Raw genomic sequence first — 17,832 nt, 5'->3', positions numbered from 1 at the left:
CGTGTCGTGTCTGGTGGTCACTACTGTGTCCCCAGTGCCCTCAGAGTCCTTGGTGTGGGAGCCACGTGCGGACGGGCCCGGGTCGAGTAGTTCTGGGCCATTCCTCCTTGTCTCCCACCCCACACAGGCGTCCGGGGTCGCCCATACTCACAACGGGGTCTGGAAGGGTGTCTCCGGGTTGTCCTTGTCCACTTTGAAAAAGCTGACCTCTGAGTAGGCCGGAAGCTGCACGTACCTGACGCCAGCCGAGATCTTCAAAACCCGGCCATCCTCGCCTTGGGAAGGACAGAGAAGCAGGCTGAGCCAGGGAGGGACAGAAGAACCCGGGTCTCTCCCTCCCTGGTCCTGGGCCGGGCACCATGAGGACCGTTGCAGCAGACCCTCCACGTGGGCAGGGCTGGCAGAGGCCACGGCCGTATCCAGCTCGCACTCCCTGCCCACCGTCCCGGCTCCTCTGTCCCCCTGGCCCTCAGCTGAGCCGTCCACGCTGCCCGGCACCGCCACCCCTCACTGGGGATCCCGGGCCTCAGGGCACCTGGCTGTGCCTCTGGCTGGGGGGCTCTCCTTGTTGGCCAGCCTCAGGGTTTCACCTGCTCAGGGGCGGGGGGTTGCCCTGGCCGAGAGCAGTCACACCGGGGGCTCGTCTTCACCGCGGTTCCACCTCCGGGGAGACATCGCTGCTTGTGGCCCAGCCCCCACCTCGACCTGGGGGATGGCTCCACCCCCCTGGTCTACACTCCCGGGGCACTCGGCACAGGGCCTGGTCGCGTGGACTCTGAGCGGCGTCCGTGACGCCCGTCATTCAGCCCCCGTGGACGAGGGGACAGAGCAGGACAGATACTGCAAGTACTTTGACTTGGAAGGAGGGGAGTGGAGGGCGGAGTCGAGGATCACATCCCAGTATGGTCTCATCGGCCTCCGCTCTTGTCGTGATGGGGCACCCGGGACCAATCTACGCTCCTACCTGAAGCAACCAAAAACGCAGACAAAATATAATGATAACGTGATGGTTTTCAAGCTCCAAGGACAGTGGTCCCTGAGACGGGAAACAAAGGGTGTGGAGCCCATAACTGCCCAGGTCACCGCCTTGAGAGAAGGTGGACCGGGTACAGGGAGAGGGACTGGCAACCCCAGGAACCCCCTCAGTGAGGACACAGGGCTGAAGGGGGAGGGGGGAGGACAGGCACATAGCAGGAGTCCTGGAGTCCAGAAGGCAGAGGAACAGAGAAGCGTGTGGGGCCTCTGGGTGCACAGCAGAGCACGGGTTGGTGCGCCAAGCGCAAGGAAATGTCCCCAGGCCAGGAAAAGACCCAGGAAAAGACAGGGCGGGAGGCTCTGGGCTCCCATGGGACGGGAGCGGTGCTCATTCTCATCGGCCAGGCTGGGAGACCCGGACGTCGTGGCACACTGGGCAGGGTTCTCAGAAGGTCTTGCTTCCGCAGTGGGGATGACGGGTCTCAGCTGGAGCTCTCCACCACACCTAACACTTCATAAAGGCAAAACCTGAAAGGATCGAACGATCTCCAAGGAAGCCAACTGTACCCCAGAAAAAAGGCCAAGAGTACTTATGGGAACACAGAAATATCCAGCCTCCAAATGGTAAATTTTCAACGTCTGGCACCCAGTCAAAGATGACCAGGCGAAGAATGGCGAAAAGTATGGTCCATAATGAGGAGGGAACACCGTCAAATGAAACCAACCCAGACCTGACCCAGATGTTAGAATTAGCAGGAAAGGACACTTTTTCAAAGTTATTACTATAACTGGACTCCGTGCATTCAAAAGATAAGTAGAGACACTGAAGATATAAAAAGAACAAAGTTGAACTTCTAGAAATAAAAACTATTAGATAAAAAATACACTGTATGTGATCAATGGCCGATTAGACATTGCAAAAAAAAAAAAAAAAAAAAGATTCATGAACTTGAAAACATAGCTACAGGAACTACCCAAAATGAAATACCAAGAGGAAAAAGGAAAAAAGAAAAAATAAATAAAAAAGGAAGGTAAAGAAAAAGAGGGGAGAAAGAGGGAAGGGGAAAAAGAATCCATGAACAGTGAGGCGACTTGAAATGGCCTAATATGTGGGTAATGGAGCCTCTAAAAGAGGGGAAGAAAAAGCAGCAATGGAAAATTATTTGAGGAAATAAAGGCTGAAAAATCCCAAAATTTGATGAAAACTATAAACCCACAGACGCAAGAAAATCAATAGACCCAAGCACAAGAAACATGAAGAAAATTACACCATGTCACTTCAAAAATAAAACTGCTCAGGGCGCCTGGGTGGCTCACTTGGTTAAGCGTCCGACTTTGGCTCAGGTCACGATCCTGCAGTTCGTGAGTTCGAGCCCTGCGTCGGACTCTGTGCCGACGGCTCAGAGCCTGGAGCCTGCTTGGGATTCTGTGTCTCCCTCTCTCTCTGCCCCTCCCCCTGCTTGCAACTCTGTTCCTCTGTCTCTCTGTCTCTCTCTCAAAAATAAACATTAAAAAATGTTAACAAAAATAAAAAATAAAACTGCTCAAACCAGTGATAAAGAGAAAATCTTACACTACCTCACACCTGTCAGAATGGCTAACATTAACAACTCAGGCAACAACAGATGTTGGCGACGATGTGGAGAAACGGGAACCCTCTTGCACTGTTGGTGGGAATGCGAACTGGTGCAGCCACTCTGGAAAACAGTACGGAGGTTCCTCAAATAATTAAAAATAGAACCGCCCTACGACCCAGCAATTGCACTACTAGGCATTTATCCAAGGGATACAGGTGTGCCGTTTCGAAGGGACACAGGCACCCCAATGTTTATAGCAGCCCTATCGACAATAGCCAAAGTATGGAAAGAGCCCAAATGTCCATCGACGGATGAATGGATCAAGAAGATGTGGTATACACATACAATGGAGTATTACTCAGCGATGACAAAGAATGAAATCTTGTCATTTGCAACAACCTGGATGCAACTAGAGGGTATTATGCTAAGCGAAATTAGAGAAAGACAAATATCATATGACTTCACTCTTATGAGTACTTTAAGACACAGATGAACATAAGGGAAGGGAAGCAAAAAGAATATAAAAACAGGGAGGGGGACAAAATATAAGAGACTCTTCAATATGGAGAATAAACAGAGGGTTGCCGGAGGGGTTGTGGGAGGGGGGATGGGCTAAATGGGTAAGGGGCACTAAGGAATCTACTCCTGAAATTATTGTCGCACTATATGCTAACCAATTTGGATGTAAATTTTTAAAAATAAATTACATTTAAAAAAAAGAGAGAAAATCTAAAAGCAGCCAGGGAAAAAGCAAGTTTGTACAGAGAAAACACAGATACAGATGACAGCTATGTCTTGTTTCTCTTTGGAAACAGCATAGACAAGAAGTCAATGGAATAGCACCACTGTCCTGCTGGAGGGTAAACCAGAATTCTATACCTGGTGAAAATACCTATGAGAAATGAAAGCAAAATCAAGATGTTTCCAGACATGTGAAAGTGGAAAGAATTAATTGCCAGAAAGCACATAGGACAACAAATGTTAAAGGCTAAGTCCTTCAGGCAGAAGAAAACGGTACCAGGTGGAAATCTGTATCTAGAAGAAGGAATGGGGAGGACCAGAAAGGGTAACTACAGGGGCAAATTGATGAGATTTCCTTTTTTATTTGTTACGTATTCTTTGAAAGATAAACGACTGTTTATTGTTTTTTTTAATTAAAAAAAATTTTTTTTAACGTTTATTTATTTTTGAGACAGAGAGAGACAGAGCATGAACGGGGGACAGTCAGAGAGAGGGAGACACAGAATCTGAAACAGGCTCCAGGCTCTGAGCTGTCAGCACAGAGCCCGACGCGGGCCTCCAACTCACGGACTGCGAGATCGTGACCTGAGCCGAAGTCGGTCGCTCAACTGATTGAGCCACCCAGGTGCCCCGATAAATGACTGCTTAAACAAAAGTAATAACAATGTATTACGAAGTGTATTAAACATATGAATGTAAAACATATAAAAAAAAAAGCATAAAAATTGGGATTGCAGAAAAAGAAGTATATCCTATTGCAGAGTTCTTATGTTATATGCGAAGTAGTATGTGATAAGTTAAAGATGTAAATTGTGGTCCTTAAAGCAACCCCTAGAACACAAAAAACAAGGGGTAAGAATTGATAAGCCAACAGAGGAGATAGGATGGAATCAGAAGCAATAATCAACCCACAAAAGGTAGGAATAGAGTGTAAAGAGGGAAAAAACCAGCCAGGGCAAATAGAAAACAGTAAAATGGTAAGTTTGAAACTGGTATATAAATAAATATATTAAATGTGAATGGAGTAAAAATTACAATTAGAAGATAGATGTGGTTAGAATGAACTAAAAAGCAAGACCCAGATATATGTTGCCTACAGAAAGCACACTTTAAAGACTTAAGTAGGTGAAAAGTAAAAGGCTGGATAAAGATACTCCATGCTGATATTAGTTAAGAGAAAGCTGGGGTCACTATATTCATAGTCATATTCCTACTTCATAGGAAGTAGATGCCAGAGCAATGACTATGCTAGGGATGAAACAGGTAATTTTGGGGGCGCCTGGGTGGCTCAGTCAGTTAAGTGTCCGACTTCGGCTCAGGTCATGACCTCACTATTAGTGGGTTTGAGCCCCGTGTCGGGCCCTGTGCTGACAGCTCAGGGCCTGGAGCCTGCTTCGGATTCTGTTTCTTCCTCTCTCTGCCCCTCCCCCACTCGTGCTCTGTCTCCGTCTCTGTCCCTCTCAAAAATCAATAAATATTAAAAAAAGAAAAAGGTAATTTTGCAATGATAAGGGGTCAAGTAATTAAATGCCATAAAAATCCTAAATGTTTATGCACCTGATATCAGAGCTCCAAAATACATGTAGCCAAAAAATGATAGAAACGAAATCAGAAATAGACAATTCCCAATTATAACCACAGATTTCAACATACCACAGTCAGTAATTGACAGAACAAGTGGACAGAAAATCAGCAAAGATACGGTAAATCTGAAGCGCAGTAACAGTAAAATCCACTTGATTGATATTTATAGAAGATATTTATAGATATTTATTTACAGATTGATATTTATTCTACCCAACAAGAGCAGAAATCATGCTCTTCTCAAAGTGTACACGCAACATTTACCAAAACAGAACAAATTCTGTGAAAAAAGGCTCGATACATTTAAAGGGATTCAAGATATACAAAGTGTGACTCTAACCACATGGAATTAAGTCAGAAGTCAATTACAGAAAGATCTGAAAAATCTCCAAATATTTGGAAATGAAACAACACACTTCTAAATAACTCACGTGGCAAAGGGAAAACCAGAAGAAATAAGAAAGCATTCTGAACTGAATGAAAATGAATACACGACATGTCAAAATTCTTGGGATGCAGCTAAAGCAGTACTAAGGGGGAAAGGTATAGCAAACTCTCATATTAGCAAAGAAAGGTTTGAAACAAATGACCTTGGTTTCCATCTTAAAAACTAGAAAAAAAGAGAGCGAATTAAACCCCAAGTAAGCAGAAGAAAGGAAATACTAAGATCATAATAGGAATTAATGAAACAGAAAACAGACAACAGTAGAGAAATCAATGAAACCAGAAGTTGATTGTTTATCAATGACACTGATAATCTGTAGCCAACTCGTCAGGCAAAACAGGAAGAAGACACCAATAATCCACAGTAGGAACAAAAGAGGTGATATCAAGGCATTAAGTGGAGAATGAGGAAATATTAGGAACAAGCTTATGACAATAAATCTGACACCTTAGATGAACAAATATTCCTTCAAAGACGCAAAACACCCAAGTTTGTTAAAGAAGAAACATGGAACTTCGGGGCGCCTGGGTGGCTCAGTCGGTTGGGCGTCTGATTCTTGATTTCAGGTTAGGTCATGATCTCATGGTTCACGGGATCAAGCCCCAGTTGGGGCTCTGGGTTGACGGTGTGGAGCCTGCTTGGGATTCTCTCTCCCCATCTCTCTCTGCCCCTCCCCCACTGTCATGTGCTCTCTCAAAATAGATACACTTACAAAAATAAAAAGAAGAAACAGATAACCCCAATAACCATATATCTATTAAAGACATTGAATTAGTAATTAAAAGTCTTCCCACAAAGAAACTCCAGACCTCAATGGCCTTCATATTGAATTCTACCAAACATTTAAGAAAGAAATGAAATTATTCAACAAGACTCTTCCAGAAAATTGAAGAGGAAGTAATTTTCCCAGACTCATTCTACAAGGTCAGCATTACCCTGATACAAAAACCAGACAAAGATATTAAAAGAAAAAAAAATTCAGGGCACCTGGCGGGCTCAGTCAGGGGAGCATGTGACTCTCGATCTCAGGGGTGTAAGTTCAAGTCTCATGTTGAGTCTAAAGATTACTTAAAAACAAACCTTAATAAGGAAAATAAAAAAAATTCAAGACCACGATCCTTCATGAAAAGATATGCAAAAACTCTAAACAAAATTTTAGTAAATGGACTGTCTAGATCATTCAAGGCCAGGAAAGAGCAGTCTTTCAATGAATAGTGATGGGACAACTAGACGTCCACATACAAAAGAATGTAGTTGGACCCCTGCCTCACACCACACAAAAAGATTAACTCTAAATGGATTATCGTTCTAATGTTTATTTATTTTTGAGAGAGACAGAGACAGAACGCGAGTGGGTTAGGGGCAGAGAGAGAGGGAGACACAGAATCCGAAGCAGGCTCCAGGCTCCGAGCTGTCAGCACAGAGCCCGACGCGAGGCTTGAACCCACAAACCGTGAGATCGTGACCTGAGCTGAAGTCGGACGCTTAACCGACTGAGCCACCCAGGCGCCCCTAAACCGTCATTCTTACAGTCAAGCAGTTCGCGACCCAGGTGCCAAGGCAATCCAGTGGGGAGGGGACGGTCTTTTCAGCACGTGGTGCTGTGACAGCTGGACAGCCACACGAAAAGAGATGAATTTAGAACTTGATCTCATCCACAAAAAGTAGCCGAAGACGGATGGCAGAAATCCAAGAGCAAAACTTTTCCCAGAAAACAGGAGAGTATCTTTGTGTGCTTGGGTCAGGCTAGGAATTCCCACACAGGTTACCAATATTATGATCCACAAAGGAAAAAACTTACTCATTGGACTTCATCAAAATTAAAGCCCTTTGTACTTCAGAAGATAGCATTAAGAAAATGATAAGCCACAGACTGAAACTATTTGCAAAGATGCATCTATAAAAAGACTCGTATTCAGAATACGTCGGGAACTCCAATAACTCAAACCCAGAAGAGGAACAGCCTAATTCTAAAAAACAGGCAGCATGTTTGGATTAACATTTCTCTAGAGGAGATACACACGTGGCCAACAAACACACGGAAAGCTGCAACACCTCGTCAGCCGTGAACTGTGGGTCAGAACCGAGAGGGGCACCAAGATGGGGCGCCCCCGGACGCCCCCTCGGGCTGGCTGTGCACGCGCAGGGTGTGGGAAATCCAGCCCGGGCCCCGCCGACGGCGTTGTAAACGGTGCGGCCACTTTGGGATACGGCCTGGCGGTTTCTTTAAAAATTTACACGTAAATCTGCCACGTGACGCGGCGACCCCACTCGTGAGCGGATAACCGAGGGACAGAGCACACGGGCCACCCAAAAACTCGTGCCGAGCACTGCCACGTGGGTGCACCCCAGCAGAGTGTGCCGGTGAGAAAAGCGGAGCAGGTGTGAGGAGAGGGGTGGGGTGGGCAGGGGGCCGCAGGCAGGAGGTGCGAGGCACGGTCCGAAACAGACGGCGTGGCGCTGCTTGCCCGACTCCGGGAATTTGCTAAAGATCATCGAATCGCTTACAGCGCAAAGATTTCACGCTATAAAAAACGGCACCACAATAAAGCCGTGAAAACAAACCAGCTGTGGGGGCGTCTGGGAGGCTCGGTCCGTTAAGGGTCGGACCCTTGGTTTCAGCTCAGGTCATGATCTCACGGTTCGTGGGTTCGACCCCCCACGCTGGGCTCTGCGCTGACAGCGTGGAGCCTGCGTGGGGTCCCCCCCTTCTTCTCTCTCTGCCTGTCCCCTGCTGGTGCGCAAGCGCACGCGCTCTCTCTCAAAATAAATAAACATAACAAAATAAAATAAAATAAACCAGTTGTGACTGTCTTTGATCCGTGCCGCACACGGGGGTTTCCTGGTCAAAGCTCGCCGAACTCGGGCGAACTCACGGACGTTAGGAATCCCAGGCACGCATTTTAGTAGCGGTGGTCCTGCCCGGCCACGCACAGGGACCGGTGACCGTGCGGGGGCCCTCTCCGCACCGCGCCCTCTGCTCACGGGTCACGGGTGGCACCGGCTTTGGGAGGTCAGCTGGTCCACGCTGTGCGTTGCTGCCCCGCTGGGTCCCTCAAAAAGCAGCCCAGATGCTACAGGAGACCTGCCCTCCCCGATCACCCACGGAGGACACGGGAACTCGCCCCCGCAGACGCCAGCGGTGCGTAGAGTCACCCTTCCTCCTGTAAGACGAGCGGTGGCCGCGGGCACGCACAGAACCACCCCACACGCGCACAACCACTGCACACGTGCACAACCATCGCACACGCACAACCACCCCACACGCGCAAAACCATTGCACACGAACACAACCACCCCACATGCTCACAACCACCCCACACGTGCAACCACCCCACACGCGCACGATCACCGCACATGCTCACAACCACCGCACACGCGCACACGCCCGCCACCTGGAGGCCTCGCGTGCCTACTGCCTGTCTGCCGAGGCTCCCGTGGCGAGGACCTCCGAACAAAGAATCTGCTGGCGTCCGGGTACCGGAAGCCACTCGTGGCATCTCGTCCCTAACCCTGAGAGCCCGACACCTGTTTGTCCTTCCGAAAACGCAGTCGTCACCCTGCAGACACTCACTCTCGGCAACTTCCCCGCTGTCCTGCTGCAGCTGAACGTTCAAGTCGAAGGAAGACCCCTGGGCCACGTCTATCACCTCTGGACCCAGAATCACGATCCTCCTGGCTTGTGCTGGGAGACAGCAGAGCAGAGCACGGGTGAGCGGGGCACAGGGGACGCCGCCCGCTGGAGCCCACACCCCCCACGCAGGCCCAGCAGCCTCGATTCCCAGAGCTCTGTGGGGAGACGGTTATCACTCGCTGCGGTCAATCCCCTGCAAGAGCCACCTGACCGAATGACCTGGGCAGTCACTAGAACGAGACTGTGACCCCGCCCTGAGGGTCAGCTGTGATTTTTAAGCAATTCCCACAAGTCCACTGAAGAGACTGCAGAGTGCCGCCAAACGGGGAAGGGCTGTAAGCAAGTGGCTCATCAGCATTTGGGTCTGTACACCGTGGAAGGTTCCGGCACATCCTCTGCTTGGTTGGGACTCAGGCCCTGCACGCCTTGTGTCTGAGTCAGGGGCTCCACGTGTGTGGACGAGGTGCTACGGCCACCTGCCGGGGAGCTGGCCTGGAGGGCGACCCACCCACAGGCTGGCCCCCACCTCCTGGATCTGCCGGGCGTCCTCTGGGGTCTGAGCGGCCGGAGACAGTGTTTTCAGCGTCTGCTTCCCCCTGAACCCCGAGCCCTGGGGGGCTGGGAAGGATCCGGGAGTCCCTCCAGGAGACTCCCCCTGACCTAGGCTGCCACTCCCCTTCACAGGACCTCAGCCCCCACCGAGGAGTCCTTCCCGGCCTGGCGGGCACCTGCCGCGGCCTCTCCCCTGCAGGGGGCCCTGGGGACCCACCTGAGGTCGTGGCTGGTCAGCTCTGAGTGAGCAGCTGCAGCCCGTGACCCCTGGCCCCCGGGGTGGCACTTCTGTCCTGGAGTCTAATAGGAGGTCACCTGAACCGGGGAACAGAGGGAGGGGCCCCTGCAAGCCCTCTGCTCCAGTCACGGTGCAGAGAGTTCAGGGAGGGGGACAGGTGCCCAGGGCCCTGCGGGCGGGGACCCTCTGAGGCTGGGACCCTCCTGCTCACAGCGGGGCCATGGCTGTCCGAGGTCGGACTGGGGCCTCTGCCGGTCACGGTCACGAGCCCTTCCGAAACCCGACTGGAATGTGTTTCTTCTAAAGGGGCTGGGGTTCTAGATGAACTTCACCATCACCCCCAAACACCTCCTGACCCAACTCCCCTGTGCCGGTGCCTGGGGCCGCCTGAGGGAGAACTTACAAGAGGACCTTGCAACGCCGAGGGGGGCGTGTGGGCACTTACCCGCCGGGTGGCCATTGATCCACATCCCGCGGTAGACGGCCCCAGAGCAGAGGGTCATCCTGCCCAGGCCGCTGAAGACGTCACCGTGCCACTGTCCCTGCAGAGACAGCCGTGTGCACTCAGAACCCACAGAGGGCACGTGTGATGCAGGGGGAGGGGGTGGCCCCGGGGTCCCGGAGACCCTTCGAGGGCGGGGAATCACGAGCTGCTGCTGTGTGGCCACGCTGCCCTGCGACCAAAGTGTAAGAAGCCGTGACGTTTGGGAGCAAGGACACGTGTACAAGATGCCAACGAAACACCGGCTCGGAAAGGGGGCCCTTTCGGCACAGAAACCCTCTCGGGAAGGACACCGCACGTGTGAGGGCCGGAGGGCTCCCTGACAACGGGCGGGCCCATCGAGGGGCCCGCTGAGTCCCCGCGGCGCACACCCCACTCTGCCGCCCTCGCAATAAACCTCGCTTTCCGAACCACACGCACAACGGGGCAGAAGAATAAGAATGACGTCACTTCTGTGGGAAACTTCAAGGGCCTGCTGGTACTTTGTTTGACTACGAATTACTCCTTCTGGAAGAAAACTCAGCCGAAGGCACGCTTGGTTCCACGCATCCTTCCGTGGGAGCTGATCGGGCTCCGCGCCCCCGCCCTGCCCTCCACCCGGGCTGGGCCACGGTCGATGCCCGTGTGGACGGCGCTGCCCACGGGCCCCGAGGGACACAGCGCAGCTGAGGCCGGCGCCGGCCTCTCTCGGGCCCCCGGGAGGGGCCACGGGGCCGTGGCAACGGCCCCCGGGGGCTGCGGCCCGGCACAGCTTGGACGCCCCAAACCTGGGAAGGAGCCTCCCGCGGGCGGCCTGGGGAACAGAGTCGCCGAGCACCAGGGCTTTGGAGTCAAGTCACCGTGAGGGGTGGAGGTCCGACCACGGCTCACCCCTGGGCCGGGGCTCCGGACAGCGGGCAGCCCCCCGGGCACCCGGCAGGGGCGGCGACCCGACCGCTGCGGCCACAGGAGGGCCGGGGCTCTAGGCGGGCAGGGGCAGGCCGAGCCCAGCCGCGAGGCCTGGCCGTCCCTCCCGCCCAAGACCCAGACGGCAGAGTCGGCCTTGCGGCCGTTCCCGGTCTCCCGAGGCTGCACCTCGGGGATGCTCGGTGCACGCGGGGCTGAGGTCGCGTCCCCCAGGAAGTGGCCCCCGGGTGCAGGCGACGGGCCGGACCAAGCCCGCGGGCGCTGCTCTCTCGTCCTGGACTCGGGGCGGGAAGCCCACCGGCAGCGGCAGGGGCGGCTCCGGAGGCGCCTGTGAGCACCTAAGTGACCATCAGCGGGTGCCGAGCGCACAGGTACCCGCGTGGGGACGGGGGCGCGGGCGCTTCCACCTACATACGTGTTCTGTGCGTACCTGCGGGCAAGCGTGTTGCGTGTCTGCCTGCGTGTGTGTGTGCGTGGCCGGGCAGCGGCTCTCTCTCACGGTGACGGGCGAGGTGATCTGGGCGGAAGCCAGCAGAGCAGCGGTCCCGGGCTGAGCTGTGGTCCGTGGGTCGAGGTCGGGGCAGCGCTGGGAGGGCAGGGTGGCTGCCCCCGGAGCCCCCGGTTACCGTCTGCTTGCTGGGAAACGCTTTCCCTCACGACACCATCCCCAAACCTGACGAGTTACCAGCTTCAGCTCGGGCGACAGACCCTGGCTGGCCACACGAAAAGCCCACAGGAGCCACACCAGATCCACCGCCCCCAACAGAGGGGCGCCCTTCCGCCTGGAAACCTCTGGGCTTGGGCCCGGGGCCTGGCGGCAGCAGGTGACACACTAGGATGTGGTCAGGCCCCAAGGAGGCCGGGGCAGGGGCGGTGGCCACAGGTGAGGGCTGCGCCTTGCAGAGCGACACCTCCCTGTGGGGCCCCGCGGCCTCGCGGCCTCCCTCGGCCTCGTCGCTCCAGCTCCCTCCGTCCCACCGGCGCGAGAGCTGCTGTTTCTGTGCCCCCTTGTGCTCTGGGCAAGCCTGCTACCTGCCTTCACCCTGCAGTGCTCGTCCCTGTCCCTGGGCAGGCATGTGGGTCACCCCACCCTGCGGGGATGGGAGCAGGGCCCCTGGAGCCCAGCCATGTGCTCACGTGCCCTCCCAGGCGCCGGCCCCATGCCCGCACCTCCCTCTCTGGGCTCCAGACGCTCCCGCACACGGACCCAAACCCCGTAGCCCCGCCCCGCCCACGGGGGCACCCGAGACTCCTGGAGGCAGGGGCCACAGCTCCCACGGGTGGACACTCTTGTAAATGCTTCCTGGCTCCCTCGGGCCTGCATCAGGGCCCAAATCGACACAGGCCGAAGGGCCCTCCAAATGGCGCGATGGCTGCTGAGCCAGTCGCCCGCGCCCGCCCACCTCACGGCCATTTCCGCCACGACAGCCGCCGCCTCTCGTCCCCGCTCGCACTCCCGTCCACCAAGCCAAGCACCGGCGCAGCCTTGCCTGGGAAGCATCGGACTCTCGGGTCATTCCACACCCAGGGCCTCCGAGGAGGAGGGCGGCCCGTGGGCACAGGCGCCCCCGTCCCCCGGCGACCTTTAACTCGCCTGCTAGAACCTGAGCCCAGACCGCAGCTCCGGGGCAGCTGGGCTTCCGCGGCTTCAGTGCAGAACCACACCGGGACGAACACACTCGGGTGTGCCACGCAACTCAGCCAGCGTGGGACCTTTTCTAATTAATGTCATAAATCATACCTGTGAGAGCCCTGCCCTTTCTCCGCCGACACACGCCCGAAGCACGAGTCACCACTCCTACAACTGTCTCCTGGAGGAGGCTGGACCCCCACGAGGAGGGGCGAGTGCATTCCACCCGGGGCGGGGGCTCCCTCCGGTCAGGGAGCCGGCTGGCGCCCAGGCCGGGGCTGCTGCACGGTGGGAGCCATCCCGGGAGGAAGCGCGGGGCCTGTGTCCACACCACAAAGACCGAGGGAACGGGGTCCACTGTTAGGAGACGGTCCCGCGGGACGACGGTGAGGCACGCCTGTCAGCCGCGGCTGCAGGGCTCCCCTCGGACCCCGAGGGTGCTGCTGTGGACTCGGCAGCTGGGCCCACCTCTGGGCGCCCAGGGCTCCACAGGATGGGACCCGCCTGTTTGGAGCCTCCCTGAACAGAGTGGGGCCGATGGGACGAGAGATTCCTGGCTTGTGCCCCCACGTGATGGGGATAAATTGTGTGAGACAAGCACTCGACTCTCTTCTCCTTTAAGGAAGCGCTCTGCTTGACCGATGCGACTTTTCTTTCGGAGGGAAAAGTTGCCGTGCTTTCATGGTTATCGCTTCCGTGCCGGCCCCTCCCCCGTGCTCCCTGGTGCTCCCTGAATCTGCAGCCTGGCACACTGGCGGCCACTCAAAGAGGCATTCGCGGTCTCCGCGCCATGCCAAACCTCGGAGCTGGAGCAGGTGACCACTTCCTTTGAGGTCACGGGCTCGCAGACCAGGTCGGGGTGGCTGGGGTCGGGTCACATATGAGGAAATGGCCGCGGGCCACCTGCCCGGGCCCCGCGACTGTCCAGGAGCCCTGGTCTCCCCGGCTTGCGGGACGGCCTGCAGGGGTGGCAGTGACCGCACGGGCTGGCACGACGGTGGCATGGGTGTGCGCCCCACTCTCGTCTCCCGAACACCAGGGTCACAGGGTGTCATGCTTGACCTCCGTGACCCTGCTGTAAGTTCCCGGGATTTCACGGTGTCAGCGGTGGCTCTCGCTGCCTGCCCGCGTCCGTTTCTGAGGTCTGTGGACATCTGAACCTCACGTGGAGCCTGGAGCCTGGCGTTGGCTCCCGCGATGGCTCCGGCAGCCCAGACCCTCCTCCCACACGTGCTCGAAAAGGCCCAGATGCCTCTTCTGTCCTGCGTGCAGCGCCCCCCAGGGTCACAGCCCCACATCCCTGGACTGCGAGGGGGGGTGTGGGGACACAAAGGCCCCCGGCGCTCCTGCAGACGCAGGGGAGCCGCCAGCAGGTGAAGACACACATAAGGCCGGCCACCTGCTCCCTGCGGCAGGCAGGTGCACCGACCAGCAGGCCTCCCTCTGGGAGAGCCAGCACGGAAACGCAGCCAATGTGCACGGACAGCCCGGAAGCCAGCAGCTGCCGGTGGGGACCATGCCGCAGCCGCACAGGTAGGGAGCGCTTGGCTGTGCGAACAGCTCGGGCCTGCCTCCACTCCATGGGAGTGCGGCTCGCCCCCAAGGCGCTATCGGCCCCCAGGCCCCGTCCGCTATTGTGCATGGCACCCACACTGGTCGGGGCAGGTTTTCCGGAACAGAGAAGGACAGATGCTGGTGGGAAAGTAATGTGGCACAGCCGCCGTGGGAACCGTGAGGAGTTCCTCGCACATCCAGCAGTGAGCTACCCTGCGGTCCAGAAGTCCCCGTGGTGGGTCCACGGCCGCAGAACCGGGCGCAGGCCCTGTGAGGGCTGGGCGCCCCCCGCAACGCGCACGGCAGCAGGAGCTCGAGGAGCCGAGGGGTGGGAGCCACCCCGGTGCCCACCGACGGAGGCACGAACACGACGTGGTCCCTCCACGCCGTGGAGGATCATCCGGCCCTTAAGAGGGAGGAACACAGATGCCCTCGGGGGCACCGTGCTCCGTGACAGCGGCCCGTCCCCACAGGACAGACCCCGTAGGACTCCGGGGATGCGCAGTACACGCGGGGGTCAAATCCACAGAGAGAGTGGCGGGGTGGGCGCCAGTGTTTCATGGGGCGGAGCGTCCGTTTGGGAAGGTGGAAGGTTCTGGAAATGGGCGGTGGGGACGGCCGCGCAACTGTGTGAACGTGCTTGATACCTCCGAACTTCACACTTGGTGGTTAAGACGGTACGTTTCAGGTCAGGGGTATCTCATGAGATACACAGATGGTTTTCTTTCTTTCTTTTTTCAAAAAAAAATTTTTTTTTCAACGTTTAGTTTTTGGGGGACAGAGAGAGACAGAGCATGAACGGGGGAGGGGCAGAGAGAGAGGGAGACACAGAATCGGAAACAGGCTCCAGGCTCCGAGCCATCAGCCCAGAGCCCGACGCGGGGCTCGAACTCATGGACCGCGAGACCGTGACCTGGCTGAAATCGGACGCTTAACCGACTGCGCCACCCGGGCGCCCCGCACAGATCGTTTTCAAGAGGGCCGACTCCTTCCCTGCGAGGGCCCAGGGGGTCGCCCACACCCTCACGGGAGACGCGCCTTGGGGTGGCGCCCCACTCCCTGCGGCGGCTCCGTGTCTACCGATCACCGGGTGACTCCCGATGCCCGGAGGTCAGAGGTCGGGCGGGAGGTGTCCCTACACCCGGAGAGGCCTGCGCTGGATCCGGGAGCCCGCGCCTTCCTCATCGGCCAGGCCCGACGCCAGACTGTGCAAGGACTCTGTGGCGGTCCGAAAGGCGTCCTGGCAGCTGCGAGTGAGGGCCCTGAGGCCGCCCTGTGGCTGCAGCCTGAGCCCACCCCCTCCTGGACGCGGTCCTCCTCCTTTGGCCCTGTCCGTCCGTCTGTCTGTCTGTCCGCACGGCCAGCTGGAAGCCAGCTTAGAAAGGGGCTGGAGGGCAGAGGACGGACCCCAGCGCCGGCCCTTCCTCCGGGACCCGTGTGCCACTCGTGTCGTCAGGTCAGCGCCTGGACCGCAGGGGAGGTGGCTGCTCGTGTCCCTGCCATCACGTGCGGATGGGGGCTGCCCAAATGGACACCGCCCAGCACGATGGAGGATGGGTGTCCCAGCAGCACTTGGAGCTGCAGGGGGCAGGCAGAGTGTCCGAGTTTCTTGGGCAGAAGACTCCGGAAGGTTGGGATGCTGCCCAGCAAAAGGAAATGGAGAGACACAAGTCTGCATCCCGGGGAGACGCGGCCTGGAAGGACCAGGCTTCCACCTCCACTCATTTGAGGCGCCCCACGCCGAGGACACGCCATCTCCCTCAAGGGCGTGCGGGGGTCCCGAGGTCTGCAGGCTGGGATGGTGTGGCTGGAGACACCACGGGGCGACTGTCCAGGCAAACACCTCCTCACTCTGGACAAGGCAGCCTGGCCATCGGGAGCTGCAGCCCAGGGCGGTTCTGTCGGAGACCCGGCTCCCGGCCCGCAAGTCGGAACAAGATGTCTCCCGAGTGGGAGAAGCCCCTGGCAGGCCTGCCGAGGCCACGCTGCTGGCAGGGCTGGGCTGCCCCCTGGTGGATCGCCCAGCAGGCGTCCCGGGTCAGCCCAGGGAGTGGGGGGCTGCTGCCCGTCCCCTCCTGGCTGAGCCTCGACTTGCAGGGGAGGCCTGAGTGGGGGCCCAGGTGGGCAGCCACAGCCCCGAAGGGAGGCCATGCAGGCGGCGGAGGGTCCGAGGGCCAGAAAAGCCTCCAGAAACAGGGAAGTGCTGGGGGCTCTAAAGAGCGTGTTGCCCTGTCCTCCGGCCCCGTGCGGCCGTGGGGAGCCTGACCCGGGTCTTAGGCTGTGCTGGCTGCCCCTGAATGTCACAGGGATGTGAGGGAGCCCGGGCTCCAAGCCAGGACTCCCTGATGTGGGAGGCCTCCTCTGGGCCTGTGAACTCACAAGGCCCTTGAACCACAAGATGGGCAGAACTGAGGCGAGGGCTGAGGACAGAGCCTGGTAACTGTGGCGAGAGGCCTAGCGGCCAAGTGGCAGATACTGGTGTCCCCCAGCCTGGGCTGTGGCCGTGCACATTTGTGGAGGCGACTCCAGGTGGGGCGAGGACCCTGGGAGGAGGGCCTGCCCTGCATTTCTCTTCCCTTGCAGCTCCGGAGAATTGAGGCGGACAGTCTGTGGCCCCATAAGGACGGACGGACGGACGTCCCCTCGTGGAGAAGCAGCAGGTCACAGCAGCACCTGCAAATGGGTGCGGTGCAAACCACCAAGCACACCAGCCCAGGCCGGCAGGGCAGCAGCAACGTGGACGCGGGGCCCCTCGAGCACAGGGGGCGCTGGCCTGGATGCGGTCTTACCGGGGCAGATCTTGCCTCACGAGCAGGGAAGGCAGCCAGCCGTGTGGGGCTTCCTGCACTACAGGCCGGCGTCCGGGCACCCTTGCCCCTGCCCCAGCCACTCCGTCTCCACCCCGGGCCGGGGACCATTTTATGGCCTCTCGGCCCCAGAGCCACCCTTCTTGGCCGCCTTCGGGGGGCGGAAGCCGGACCCCTTGAGGTCTCTGTCGGCCGGCTGGTGCGCCGCTTCGTCAGTAGAGGGCGCTGCAGGGGCAGCCGCGAGCAGCAGCCCCCGGGCTCCCAGAGCCGGGTTTAGTGGGCGTGTCACAACCAAGGCGACAGCTCCATCGGTCTTGAAGCCCCCGTGCGCGCCACGACTCTCCCTGCCCGAGCCAGGTCCCGGGTCCATCTTTGGGGGCGTCTCCGGGGCCACCCGTGCGTCTGCTTTTACCCCGCCTAGCGCTGCACAGCCTCTCGCCAGCTGCCCGTGTCCATGTTCACGCACTGGTGTGGTTTGTCCCCCAGCGGGACTCGGCTCTGGGCACCACTGCCACCTGACAGTCCCGAAGCCGGGGGTCCTTCCTTCTCCTCTGGCCTTTGCTTCAACAGCCAAGCTGTCAGCACGGCCGCGTCTTCACCTCCGAAACGTCCTGATGCTGTTCTCTGCGCCCCATCGCCTCTCCTGACGGTGTTTCCGACTAAGAGCCAGGCGGGCCTCTTCCACAG

At 57.5% G+C, this 17,832-nt stretch overlaps 1 protein-coding gene across 2 annotated transcripts in view; it reads right to left on the bottom strand.

Annotated features, from left to right (window-relative positions):
* MORN1 (MORN repeat containing 1) overlaps positions 1–17,832 on the bottom strand; it is a 50,552-nt gene that overhangs the window by 25,578 nt on the left and 7,142 nt on the right. For both annotated transcript variants that reach the window (XM_047869837.1, XM_047869838.1), the window contains 3 exons: positions 10,192–10,288; positions 8,897–9,007; positions 152–275 (listed from right to left, as the gene is read on the bottom strand). In XM_047869837.1, the coding sequence (XP_047725793.1) occupies positions 152–275; positions 8,897–9,007; positions 10,192–10,288 (332 nt within the window). The remainder of the gene's footprint in view (positions 1–151; positions 276–8,896; positions 9,008–10,191; positions 10,289–17,832) is intronic.

This window comes from Prionailurus viverrinus, chromosome C1 (genome assembly GCF_022837055.1).
Source record: "Prionailurus viverrinus isolate Anna chromosome C1, UM_Priviv_1.0, whole genome shotgun sequence".
In the NCBI taxonomy this organism is placed as follows: Eukaryota; Metazoa; Chordata; class Mammalia; order Carnivora; family Felidae; genus Prionailurus; species Prionailurus viverrinus.
This window is presented reverse-complemented; position numbering and strand designations above follow the sequence as displayed.